The 13,147-nt window shown below is 46.4% G+C and overlaps 1 protein-coding gene across 1 annotated transcript in view; it reads left to right on the top strand.

The window, feature by feature from the left end:
- Positions 1 to 675: 675 nt before the first annotated feature.
- LOC119399439 (cytochrome P450 6a8) overlaps positions 676 to 13,147 on the top strand; it is a 462,184-nt gene continuing 449,712 nt past the window's right edge. Inside the window, exons 1-3 of the mRNA XM_037666246.2 lie at positions 676 to 814; positions 7,125 to 7,224; positions 7,768 to 7,820. Coding sequence (XP_037522174.1) covers positions 738 to 814; positions 7,125 to 7,224; positions 7,768 to 7,820 — 230 coding nt within the window. The 5' untranslated portion in view covers positions 676 to 737. The remainder of the gene's footprint in view (positions 815 to 7,124; positions 7,225 to 7,767; positions 7,821 to 13,147) is intronic.

Below are 13,147 nucleotides of genomic sequence, written 5' to 3'. Positions count from 1 at the left end.
TTATACGGCCTTATGTAGTAGCGTTACTATACTCTTATTAGGAGATAAGCGGGTAAGTTTTGCAATGCTCATTGTATGAGTTTATTATGGTTTGTTGTTTAAGGTCATTATTAGAGAAGCTATGCACGAAGCAACCACGCGCATCTAATAAACTTGTCTGGGGAGCGTGCGGTGTGTGCAGCGTAGGGAATGCACGGGAACGTAAAAACTAGTACCGAATCTGCACGCCATCGCAAGCACGAGACCCATTCACTTTACTGATTGACGTCGTCACTTCAGCGGTGTGGCGTCTTCCGTTACGGCGTCAGCGAAAAAGGTATGCAGGATGGGAAGTGACGCGTTGACAACAGAGATTTTCCTTGACGGGATCGGTAGAGTACAGACCACACATCTGTGTTTGTCACGTCTGATCACGACCGACTGGAGGCCGGGCGTGGTGAGAATGGTGCATCCTTCGTTTCTCTATCGACGATAATAACCGACGAGAAACTGCTTCGTTATTTGTTTCCCTCTTGTGTGATCGGCTCGAATTGAATCGCGATCGCTATAACTAGTATGGAGGATGCCATTGACTCGTAGCCTTCAAGTTTTCTCGCGTAAGGGCGCATCCCAGAATGAGATTTTTATTGCTGTTAGCTTTTGATTACTCGCTCTTGTCTAGCGGTCTGCCATATATCTAAACAGATGCTTCTCGTTTCTTGGCAGGGTGTGTTTGTAGGCAGCGCGGTACTTTGGCGATGTGGAGCATCATCTGCGCCCTGCTTGTCGTAGTGGTAGTGTTCGTTTGCCACAGCCTAAGCCGCTGGCTGATCAGGTAAGAAATATGTTACGCTCTTGCGCACTCTAAGGAAAAACCGCGCATTTGGGGAGTATTTCCATTTTGCATTTTTTAAGGCTATTGCTAAATACTGCAAAAACAGGAAGTTCTCGACCGCAAGTGCTTGGAAAAGAAACCCGAATGTCACTCCTTCTTCATGCCGTTAAGAATCAAACGCTGTCTAATGTCCTCACTGCAACCAACATACCCCATGAAGGGTCCCCCCCTCAAAAGAAGAGAAAAAAAAAACAAAGAAAAACGGCTAGGTAGCCCCAAGTGTTCGAATGTGTGATTGTTTTAAAAATCGCCTACGATGGTTTGTGTGCGCTTTTTTCGCATAAACGTGCTACTTCCAGTATATATATATATATATATATATATATATATATATATATATATAATATATATATATATAATATATATATATATATATATATATATATATATATATATATATATATATATATATATATATATATATATATATATATATATATATATATAGATATATATATTGTAGAGAAGCATCGGAACCTTGTAATGGGCCGTCCTCTCCAGCGCCTTCTAGTGGGTTGCCCTCTTCGCCTCTTCTCGAAGAGCACGCCCCTCGTGCTCGTGCTCGTGAGAGTCTGCGCTCCGTCGTGACTGTTGTGCATCGTCGCCTTCAATCCAGCCGTCAATAACGCATTTACAAAGTGGTGGAGAGTGCTGCACCGTCACCACAACTTCGGTCTCCATTCGATGCCCCTGGAGCTCCGATCCCGTACCGTACCACCTACCATGCCGCAAGACGCCGCTCTGCAAACGCCGCCTCCTGCCCCGACCGCTTGTCCCGGTGTCCCCTGTATCGGCGACCCTCCTGTTTTCACCGGCGCGGTTGGTACTGACGTGGAGGACTGCTCGCGATTTACGAACGGGTGAGTGTTCCCAATAAATGGGACGAAGCAGGCAAGCTGACCAACTTGGTTTTCTACCTCGCGGGTGTGGCTGGCATGTGATACAACAACCATGCATCCGATTTCCCGACGTGGTTCGATTTCAAGACCGCCATCGTCAACGTGTTTGGCCGCCCTGCGCTTTGTAAATGCCTTTATTGACGGCTGGATTGACGGCGACGATGCACAACAGTCACGACGGAGCGCAGACTCTCACGAGAACGAGCACGAGGGGCGTGCTCTCCGAGAAGAGGCGAAGAGGGCGACCCACTAGAAGGCGCTGGAGAGGACGGCCCATTACAAGGTTCCAATGCTTCTCTACAATTACCCAGGGTACGAAAAGGGAGCCGTCTGGCGACCTAGCAGCTGGTCACTATGAGCGGGTCATGGTAGGGCTTGAGGCGCTCCACGTTGACAATGTCGCGCCCTCGACGGCGCATGTCGGAAGATGGGTCGATGGGTTCAATCAGGTAGTTGACCGGGGATGTGCGTTCGACGACACGGTAGGGGCCTTCGTATTTGGGCAGCAGTTTGGAAGAGAGGCCAGTTGCAGTGGTAGGGACCGAGAGCCATACGAGTGCTCCAGGTAGGAACGTGGGTGCAGAAGTGTTGGTCTCACCGCGGATGCTTTTCTGCCGCTCTTGGTCCTGCGTAGTAAAGGTCTTCGCAAGCTCGCGACACTCCTCAGCAAATCCGGCTGTGGCAGAAATAGGCGCACACTCAGATCGATCCGGCTTGTATGGAAGGATTGTGTCGATTGTGTGCGACGGGTGCCTGCCGTACAATAGGAAAAATGGTGAGAAACCACTGGTGCTTTGAGGGGCGGTATTGTAGGCGTAGGTGACGAAAGGTAGAATGGAATCCCAATTTGTGTGATCGGCGGCGACATACATCGAGAGCATGTCGCCGAGCGTGCGGTTAAAGCGTTCCGTGAGCCCATTCGTCTGCGGGTGGTAAGCAGTAGTTTTGCGGTGAACAACGTTGCACTCTTTGAGGATGGCTTCGACGACTTCCGACAGGAAGACACGGCCTCGATCGCTGAGCAGCTCCTGGGGTGGACCGTGGCGCAGCATGAACCGGCGGAGCAGAAAGGAGGCTACATCGCGCGCTGTAGCCGCTGGGAGGGCGGCAGTTTCGGCGTATCGCGTAAGGTGGTCTACAGCGACGATGGCCCAGCGGTTACCAGCCGAAGTCAGAGGGAGTGGCCCATACAAGTCGATGCCAACGCGCCCAAACGGCCGGTCAGGGCAAGGTAGAGGTTGCAGACCTGCCGGCGACAGGTGCGTTGAAGTTTTGCGCGCTGACATCGATGCAGGAGCGAACAAACTTCTGCACGTAGCGGTACATTCCTCGCCAAAAGTACCGTTGGCGAATGCGGTGGTAGGTTTTCGATACCCCAGAGTGTGCACACTGCGGATCAGAGTGGAACGACTCGCATATGTGAGAACGCAGACTGCGGGCTATTACTAGTAGCCACTGGCGACTGTCGCCGTCGTAATTGCGTCGATGGAGGAGGTCGTCGCGAACGGCGAATTGGTGGGCTTGACGACGCAATGCGCGAGAGGATGGTGTGGCCGATGGATCGGTCAGCAAGTCTATCAGTGAGGCAATTCATTGATCCTTGCGCTGTTCGGTAGCGATGGTATGAACGTCGATTGAAGCTACAGCTATGTGAGACACTGAGCTGTGGGCATTGTCGTCAGGCAAGGGAGAGCGGGACAGGGCGTCGGCGTCAGCATGCTGGCGTCCGTTGCGGTACAGCACACGGATGTCGTAGTCTTGCAGGCGAAGTGCCCACCGGGCGAGACGGCCTGAGGGATCATTTAAGGACGACAACCAGCATAGTGCATGATGGTCGGTGACGACATCAAATGGGCGACCATACAAATAAGGTCGGAACTTCGTAAGGGCCCAGATGATCGCTAGGCATTCCTTCTCGGTGACGGTGTAATTGGTCTCGGCTTTGGTGAGCGTACGACTTGCATATGCCACGACATATTCAGGGAACCCTGGTTTGCGCTGCGCAAGGACAGCGCCAAGGCCAACACCGCTGGCGTCTGTGTGTACCTCTGTAGGGGCCGTAGGGTCGTAGTGGCGTAGTATGGGAGGCGACGTCAACAGACGACGGAGCTTCGCGAAAGCGTCGTCGCACTCTGACGACCATGAATTGAGGGACCCGTTACTTCCGAGGAGCTTCGTCAGCGGCGATATGACGGTCGCGAAGTTTCGAATGAAGCGCCGAAATTAGGAACACAGTCCTACGAAACTGCGCAGTTCTTTGACGGACGTAGGTTTGGGGAACTCGGTCACGGCCCGAAGCTTGGCTGGATCGGGAAGAATACCGTCCTTGGACACGACGTAACCGAGTATTGTCAGCTGCCGTGCTGCAAATCGGCACTTCTTTAGATTCAGTTGTAGACCGGCGTCGCTCAAACACGTCAAAACATGCCGCAGGCGTTGAAGATGCATGGAGACGTCCGGAGCGAAAACAACGACGTCGTCGAGGTAGCACAAGCATGTGTGCCATTTCAGGTTGCGCAGAACGGTATCCATCATGCGCTCAAATGTGGCGGGCGCATTACACAGCCCAAACGGCATGACGTTGAATTCGTACAAGCCGTCGGGCGTGACAAAGGCGGTCTTCGGTCGAGCGTCATCAGCCATGGGTACTTGCCAGTACCCTGAGCGCAAATCGAGAGATGAAAAGAATTGTGCTCCTTGCAGGCTGTCAATCGCGTTGTCTATTCGCGGTAGTGGATACCCGTCCTTACGAGTGGTCTTGTTGAGTCGTCGGTAGTCCACACAGAACCGCACAGAACCGTCCTTCTTCGCAACAAGAACGACAGGAGACGCCCAGGGGCTGTTAGATGGTCGAATAACATTGCGTCGAAGCATGTCGTCGACTTGCTCGTTGATTACGCGGCGTTCTGTGGGAGATACGCGATATGGACGTTGCCGTAGTGGTGGTTGGGCGCCAGTGTCGATGCGATGCGTAACGGCGGAAGTGCGGCCGAGAGAAGTTTGAGCGACATCGAAAGAAGAGCGAAATTCGTCCAACAATATATATATATATATATATATATATATATATATATATATATATATATATATATATATGTATATATATATATATATATATATATATATATATATATATATATATATAATATATATAATATATATATATATATATATATATATATATATATATATATATATATATAATATATATATATATATATATATATATATATATATTCTGAAGAAGCTTTTTCAATGGGCCAAACGTACTTGGGAAGAGAAGAGAAACAGCGGTTATCTTGATTTTATTTGCCAAGGTTACGACCGGTGGACCGGTCTTAGTCAAGGCTTATGAACTTTATATATACATACAGGGTATGTCTGAAAAGTAATGTCATTGCGTCGATTAAACAATATGTATTGATCAGATCCATACAACACATAAAAAGATTTCAAAATAGGCTCCTGCACCCATTCATCGCTTCCAGCGATATTTGCAGGCATCGAAGACGCCACTGTAAGACTCCTCTGGAATCTCCTTTCAAGCCTTTGTGCAAGCCTCTTTGACTTTGTCAACTGTCCCGAAATGATGTCCTTTCATATGAGTTTTCAAGCGCCGAAACGAAAGGAAGCCTGGAGGAGTGATGTCAGGTCTGAAGGGTGGCTGGGAAACCCTTGGCACCTTTGAATCGACGAGGGAGCGGGGTTACGACGAAGGCGGTGTGGGCTCGCACATTTTCATCGATGATGGTCTTTGGCGGCCCTCCAGCGCAGGCTTCTACGCTGACCTCATTACGACCTTCGGAAAAGGCCTTGTGCCGCCCGTACACTATGACATTCTGACTTAATCTACTTCTTCCCCGCGTTCGCACAAATTACGGGAAACTATCCGCCCTCTTTTCAGGCATATCAATTTTGAATTCAATACCGTACGAAATAAAATAATCGCCATCGATACATATATTTAAAAACCTTCACAAGAAATACTGTATCATCCAATTATGTGAGGAATTGTGCTAAGTTACTAATCTGCCATTCTTATTTTTAATATGATTTGCTGATTTATTTTTGCTTTTTATTTTATGCATGCTTGATTCGCTATCATTACGTCTGAATACCTGTTATTGTTTCAAGATGAATTCACCTTGATTTTGCTTCGTAGCGGCAATATCGTTTTGTATTCATTGTTTTGTATATTACTTTTGTTTTCGATTTTATTGCATTCACTTTGTTCTGATGATTCTTGATGCCTGCATCATGAAGATTTTCACTAGCATTTCTTTTTCTTCAGCTTATACTTGTCAATCTTGCGTTCTCCCTAGCTTTTCAGTAAATTTTTCGTAAAAAAATAAAGTAAAAAAAGATCGATGCCACATGGTGTAAATGCACAAATGAGTTCGTTGTAAACCTAGCACAGGAAGCTTGCCCTGCACATCCGAATATAATGACAGATTTATAGTGTGCTATTTTGATGTCATTCACTGAACTTAGTGTGCTCGCAGCCGACCGTTTTATAGCATTCGCAACACGTGTCGTTGCATTCTTCTAAAGGTGTGTTGGCCTGACGGCCACAGCGAGCGCAGCTGGTGAGAGAGGCGTTATTGTGGGTGAAAAACTTACTCGATATTGCGAAAAGGACCAGAGTGATGCGAAACTCGGAAGGGAAAAGAAATCCGCGGGAAACAATATCTGACGCAGGTTTCAGAAAGGCTGTGGTAGAGTATGCAGTGCGGTAGGAAGAGCACACGAAGGAGGATTGATGGGCTACTTAGTAAAGCACCCTAAAAAGGTTGCACAACATCTCGATGGCGACAGAGTGAACAAATACAGGATACAGCACCAGGAAGAGCACGCGGCGAATGGCGACACCTCGGCCTTTTGACGGGCGTCAACATCCAATAAATTTGCACAGGCGGTGTCGCGGTGGTTACAGTAGTGTAAGGCAAGGGACTCAAACACGCGGCCCGCGGACTTTTTGCTAGCGGCCAGGCCCGCACATGACTGTCTCAGACTCGTAATTTTTCTTAATTAGTATATTCGTGCGCAGACGTGACTGGTCTCAAGCATTGATTTTTGTTGTTTTTTTCGTGAGGCACACCATTCGGTCACCATGTGTTAAAATACACTCATAGAACAAATACTCTCTACTACAGAATCGGCGTCCAGATTTCAGTGATTCTGAAGACCAACATGGATATATTTCTCGAAATCTGACTTAATTTCCCCTTCATAAATGGCTCATATAAAAGATATGTGTAAAACCTTCTTTAACTGGCAATGTTAGCTGACATTTTGCAAGCCAGCCATACTGACGGAATGCTAACATTTTCTTTCTTTTTTTTTTTTGGTAGCAAGCGCCGAACATGCTTCGACGCTTTCCACGGCACGGGAGTGCCAACTGTCCCACTACGGAGCCTAATCAGCGGCAATACCTATGAATTTTGGAAACCCGTAAGTAAACTTTTAGTTCACAGACCGCGAAACACGCGTTCTTAAGCACCAATAATATTTAAACAAGCGAAACGAGAAAGACCACGTGGAATTTAGGTCGATGTGATGGTTTTATGAGTCTCTTGTTTCATACAGCTATTCAAAAGTTTAGATCCAGAGATCGCAACAGACTGCTTGGGAAAAATGAAATACAGAAACACAACAAAGTACCAGCCACGCTTCTGAAAGAATAGAACTTCGGTTCAAATTGGCATACATTAATTCAGATAGTTTTGAAAGGAGAATCGTTTAGCGAAATTGTAGTTTAATTACTGTCTCGCAGGAAACCTTGAACTTTAGCATACTCGTGGGCCATATACTTTGGAGATGCCAAACTTCAACGACGGCTACCTTTAATGAACCTTGACGAAGTTATGATCGGGCTCGTCGATGTGACGCGCACACGATGCAAAGGAGGTTTTATACGCAGTTCATTTCTTTTTCTCCTTTTTGTATGAATGTAGATGAAGTGTAAGCACTCTTTTGTACGTTTACGCGTTTCAGACTACCATAAAAAGGATCGATCAATGGCTGAAAGAATACGGCGATGTATTTGGGTAAGTGACTGTTACTGGATCTTTAGTTTAAGCTGCTTATGCGTGAACTGTATTTCTGAAGCTTATTTGATGTTCTTCATGACTTTCGCTTATGTAATGTTTGTATGGAGCTTAAATACGACACAAAATTTACAAATGCTTCCGCTGAAACAGACTAGCAGGACGGCTCGAAAAATTCTTACGAGCCATCATGCTGGTGCTCAGACCGATTAAACAGTGAGGGAAGCATTAGCGGAATTGCGGCATATGGTTCTTGAATTGAGCTGGGTAAAGTATTAAGTCATTGTCAGAATGACCACGGCTAATCAAGTGGGTAGCGATCAGAAGGAGAAGCCTGAGCGAACAGAACCTGATAAGGCCAGCCCATACTTTTTTGTTATGGCAATGCACGCACAGTCGCGCTCAATGACTTGCAACATAGACTCACGAGTTTAAAGCTTCCGCATAAGTGATAATTTATTGTTTAAAATCATCCGCAAGTGAGAGATCAGCCTTTAGTTAGCGCAGTAAAGGTTAGCGAAAACCGTGGGTGATGTTGCAGCTCGTGAAGTCACGCGCTCCCGTGTTGCAAGTCATATTGAGCGCGACTGTACGTAGCGGCTATGCGCGTCTGGAAGAGGGCAGAGCGAGACATGCTAAATATCATGATAAGGAGGGGGATGAAGAGCGCGCTCAGACTATCAAACTATACACTCCCTAACCGACTCCTACAGTTGGGTGTTCATAATATCATGCAAGAAACTGCGGAAGCGCACAAAAGGGCCCGGATTATGAGACTGTCCGCACCAGGGCGTGTAGACGACTACTAAAAGAGCGGGGCATACCGTCGGTCAAGGTCACAAACACCTGTCAGGGCCTTGAGAAAGAGTAAAGACAACACCATAATCTCCCCCGCCCCGCACGACATGCATCCCCAGAGCAACTCGGAAAGACGAAAAGCCAGGGCGGCGGCGCTCCTCCACCGGGCCACATAACTCCCTGGCGACGGCTGCTGGGCCGACACTGCCAAATATAGCAACAGCAACAGTTTTGCAGTAGTCTCGATCGAACACATAGGTTTGAGAGTTAACGTCGCTTCGGTACGAAGCTCGTCGTCGTGTGCGGTCAAGCAAGTTGCATTATCATTATCAACTTCAGTAGACATGTGAGCAAGTGTTTCTATTATGAGTTCTGCTTTCATAAACCTACTCGACCCGGTAGTAATGTTTTCGTCGGACATCTATACTTGCAATATTTCCAGCAATAAGTGAAGTTGTGCCAAATTCGGAGTGTTTTCTGTTAGTGCTACTTCCTGCGCTAAATTGTTTCAGGCTTGGAGTTCTTGTGAATGCTTCCACACGTGACTTCATCTTTGGGGGTTAACTTCTTAAAATAGCGTGGAACCACCCGGCATTGCGGTGCTGGTGAAGTTTTATTTTCCACGGTCTCTGGCAGCGTGTCGGAACGGAACGAAGACCAAAAACGAAAAACGAAAAAAAAACTATATTTATGACCGGAACGAAAACGTAACCAAAACTTTATGTATTATTTCGTTCCGGAGTGAAACCTAAAATTTTTAAATCGTTTTTCGGTTCACGAGAAAACTTGGCAATCCGGATTAACTGAGGTCTTGCAGTGTGAGCACTTATGCATATCTCAGGGTACAGTATTAGCACGCACCTTAGACCGGAATTCCAAAGCAGATTGTTGAAATTTTGCGAAAATCGAGAACAGTGACAACCAGAGATGTTTATATTAAAGCAAGTGGACTTTTTGCTCCTGTCACGCAGGCCAGCATGAAAGAGGGCATTGTGGGCGCTGAAGTTTGTTACAGTGAAAGCCGCTATGAGGTCACAATAGCCGATTTTGGCGCCATTGTAGTCCACCGCTGCCGGGGTAGTAACCACTATCGCGTGAAATAAGAAAAAAATGAATTGAGAAACAAGTTTCTAGGATCGGATGGGAAATTAAGCCGTACCCTCTGTGTGGCAGTCGAGTATTCTGCCACAGTGCCACGCTGGTGCTTGTAACTCCTTCGCAAAAGTAATCTATACAGGCGTCATGTCGGGCAAGGAATCGTGCTAACATATGTAATATAGAGTGGCAGAAGAGTCAAATAACAACCTGGCGTCACACAGTGCGGATCGCGCAACGAGCCGGTCGTTGAATGCTTCCAACCCGTTACAAAGGGCTCAGCCATAATTGATGATCTTCATTACCCACAGCACAAAGTGCGCATATAGCCTTACAGGTGTGTAGCGGGCGCCACGATTCTCTGGAGAATGGCGAAAAATGGCAAAGTGGGTACTTCGCTACTTCAGAAAAATTACGATGATTTAGCGCGTTGTGGGTACCTTGCGTGTGTACTTGTATTAGTTGCCCAAGAGAGTCGACAACGGGCTCCAGAAAGGCCGATTTTCCAGCGTTCGTTGTGACTGTGCTGCGTGTTCCGCGCAGGCCTGGCGATTTCTTTATCATAACAGAGGTCTCGCACATCAGAGAGTATACTCTGTGACGTGCTGCTTCTGAGATTGTGCTCATTCCCTTGACACCAAGCAGTGAACCCGCTAAAAAAAATCGTAGTTGACTTTTCAGAAAATAAACACTATGACTTTCAAGGGTATACTAGTTTGTGCTAGTTGATAGCAATTCGTGGCAAAGTTACTTCCGCTCCTCTTAAGAGCGTGGGAAGAACGTGTTTTACCGCTGTCCCACTTTTTTAAGTGGATGGGAAGCAACTATATAAAAGAAAGTCACAATTTCGCCGAAACGGCGAAGCAATGAATGCGATAGCAGTAAATTGGAATGTAACGCGAAGAACGGAAAGCAGCTCGAAATTGCCAGCGCGTCGCTCGAGCCCAAAGGACGCACGAAAAGAACGCACACAGGACGAGCGCGAACTAATGCGTCACAGCTCGACACTTGAAGCGCAGTGCTCAAATATAAAGCAGGACGCACTAAACGAACGAACAGGTACACACAAGACGAGCGCTAACTAATTGTCACAGTTGTTACTTATTTCTGTTTGAACAGGGCGCTCCTTTCGCAAACGCGGCCGCTGCAGCGAACGCAGTGAACTTCGTAAACCCCGCTCCACCCCAGAGGCTGCCCCTTCTTTCCTCGAGATGAGCGCACGAAGGCGACCACGCCCTGTATGGGGAACAGCAACGGCGTTCGCAGGAGCGGGGCAACGATGTTTAAAGCGCGCCACGCGCGCACGTCACGCCATCTATGTGGTCACTAAGAAAGCATGCTGAAGTAAATGGTGTATATAAATAGCTCGCCGTTAGTAGGCTGAAACACGTTGCTGTTCGTGGTCTAACGTCTAACGCCGCGGCTGGCAAGGGAGAGGTCGCACGTTAGAGTCCGCGCGTCGGAAAGTTTTTGTGAAGTATTTCTCTTTGTGACTTTTATATATATTATATATATATATATATATATATATATTATATATATATATATATATATATATATATATATATATGGTGGAATGACGGCGACGGCAAAAATCAGCCGAGACCGTCGATATAATTGCTATCGCAATAAAATCTATTTTTTATGATTACCTTAACTTCACAGTTTTGCATAAAAGAACCGTTACGAACCGTTACGGAATATCTTTTTTTTTTTTTCGTTCCGGAACAGAAACGGTACGGAACTTTTTGCGGTGGAACGAAACTAAAACCGAAACGAAAAACGCTTCGTTCCGACACCCTGGTCTCTGGGGAACATTTGCAAAGAGGAATACTTTTGCCTGGCGCAGTACATCTCCTCAGTGCTTGTCGATGTACGTGGTGTCAACGCTGGTAATGTGACTCACTTGAGCGAATTCGTCCTATACAGAAAGAAGGCGTATTTGTAGTGTGTTACGTAAATACAGTGAACGGTGCAAATCCATTTTATCGGTGATAAACAATTCTTTTAGGCTTGTTGTGCTTATTTGTGCAATGCGGCTGGCTGTGTATAATCGGGGATGTTGGCAGCAATGTTGCGGTCATTAAATTTGATATCGAAGATGCATCTGCTGTTGTCTGGTGAACTGCTAAGTGATGTCATGTTCCCGTATATTTGAAATGAGTCACTATCAGAGATCAGAGAAGCCAGAAACATCGACTTGAAATATTTCCAAGCGTGCACCTGTCCTTCACATCGCAGAGTGACTGCCAAATTTTTATACTACCTTTATGCACTGCCCATTTTATTGATGACGTTTCCCCTCAAACCATAATGTAGAAAACATATAGAGTGTCACCATTCTAGTGTAAAATTATTAAGGTGAAAATCTTAGGTGCCTAGTCAAACGCGAAAACTGACCGGCGTCCCCTGTCAGTAGCGTCAACACAATTGATGCAAAAGATAATCATGTGATGACGCCACCATATGACGTCCTCAAATCTGTGACGTCATTATGACGTCACCATGATATTACTGTGGCGTCACATGTGTGACGAGATCAGATGATATTTGGTCATAACATCACGTGCCCACATCACATGTGGTCAAAGGTGGCCGATCGCAGAGACAGGGAGGTGCAGATAACTTACAATACCTACGATCATGGAGGCATTGCAAAACTTCGTTAGTTGCAGAAAACTTTCGAAGGGGGCCGTGGGAAAATAAATTCATCGACTGAGGAAAAAAAGATGGCTTTCGCCTTTGCGTCGCCTTAGGCGGACGCATAAAGGACTCTGTGAGTTTTGCTTAACAGGTGCAGGAACCGTTAGCAATGACGGCTCTCGACTAGTCATCCAGTTTGCTTTGCACATGTTATCCTTGTCAAGAATGGTGGCTCCTGGATATTGTGAGCATGCTGTCCGCGACTAAACGCTGGTGTACAAAAAATATATATCCTGCTTTGCAATACTCTCCCGCGGCCATAAGAAGCGGATATTTCTGAGCGCTCAGGCATTCGTCAGAAAAGATTAACACAGCGTTTATAGCTCTTGATTATCTGTAAGTTAACTGCTTATTGTTTGGTTTGGTTAATGACACCGCTACATTTCAGGGATTTATGAACATGCTTCTCTGTGGCTTGATACATGAAATATGTTCTTGTTATCTTTACGAAGTTTTAGACTTTGCAACTCCATTTGACGGACACAGTAGTCGTCTTGGTGTTTCCATTTGTATGAAGAGGTTCGCACATAGTTTCAGTTTTTAAAAAAGGGTCATTTTACGCAACGTGAAGCTATAGTTCTCGGCCATCTAGTGTACAAATCTAGTTTTAGTTTTGTGTCATTGATTTTTGCATACTGCAGCCCATCATGGGCTGCGACAGGAGTGGTGACAGCGTTACATTTCAATTGCAGGCAGAAAATCATTTATTGAAAGCGCGGGCAATCAGGGCG

This window comes from Rhipicephalus sanguineus, chromosome 7 (genome assembly GCF_013339695.2).
Source record: "Rhipicephalus sanguineus isolate Rsan-2018 chromosome 7, BIME_Rsan_1.4, whole genome shotgun sequence".
In the NCBI taxonomy this organism is placed as follows: Eukaryota; Metazoa; Arthropoda; class Arachnida; order Ixodida; family Ixodidae; genus Rhipicephalus; species Rhipicephalus sanguineus.
Note: the sequence above shows the minus strand (reverse complement) of the source record. Positions and strands in the feature narration are given on the sequence as shown.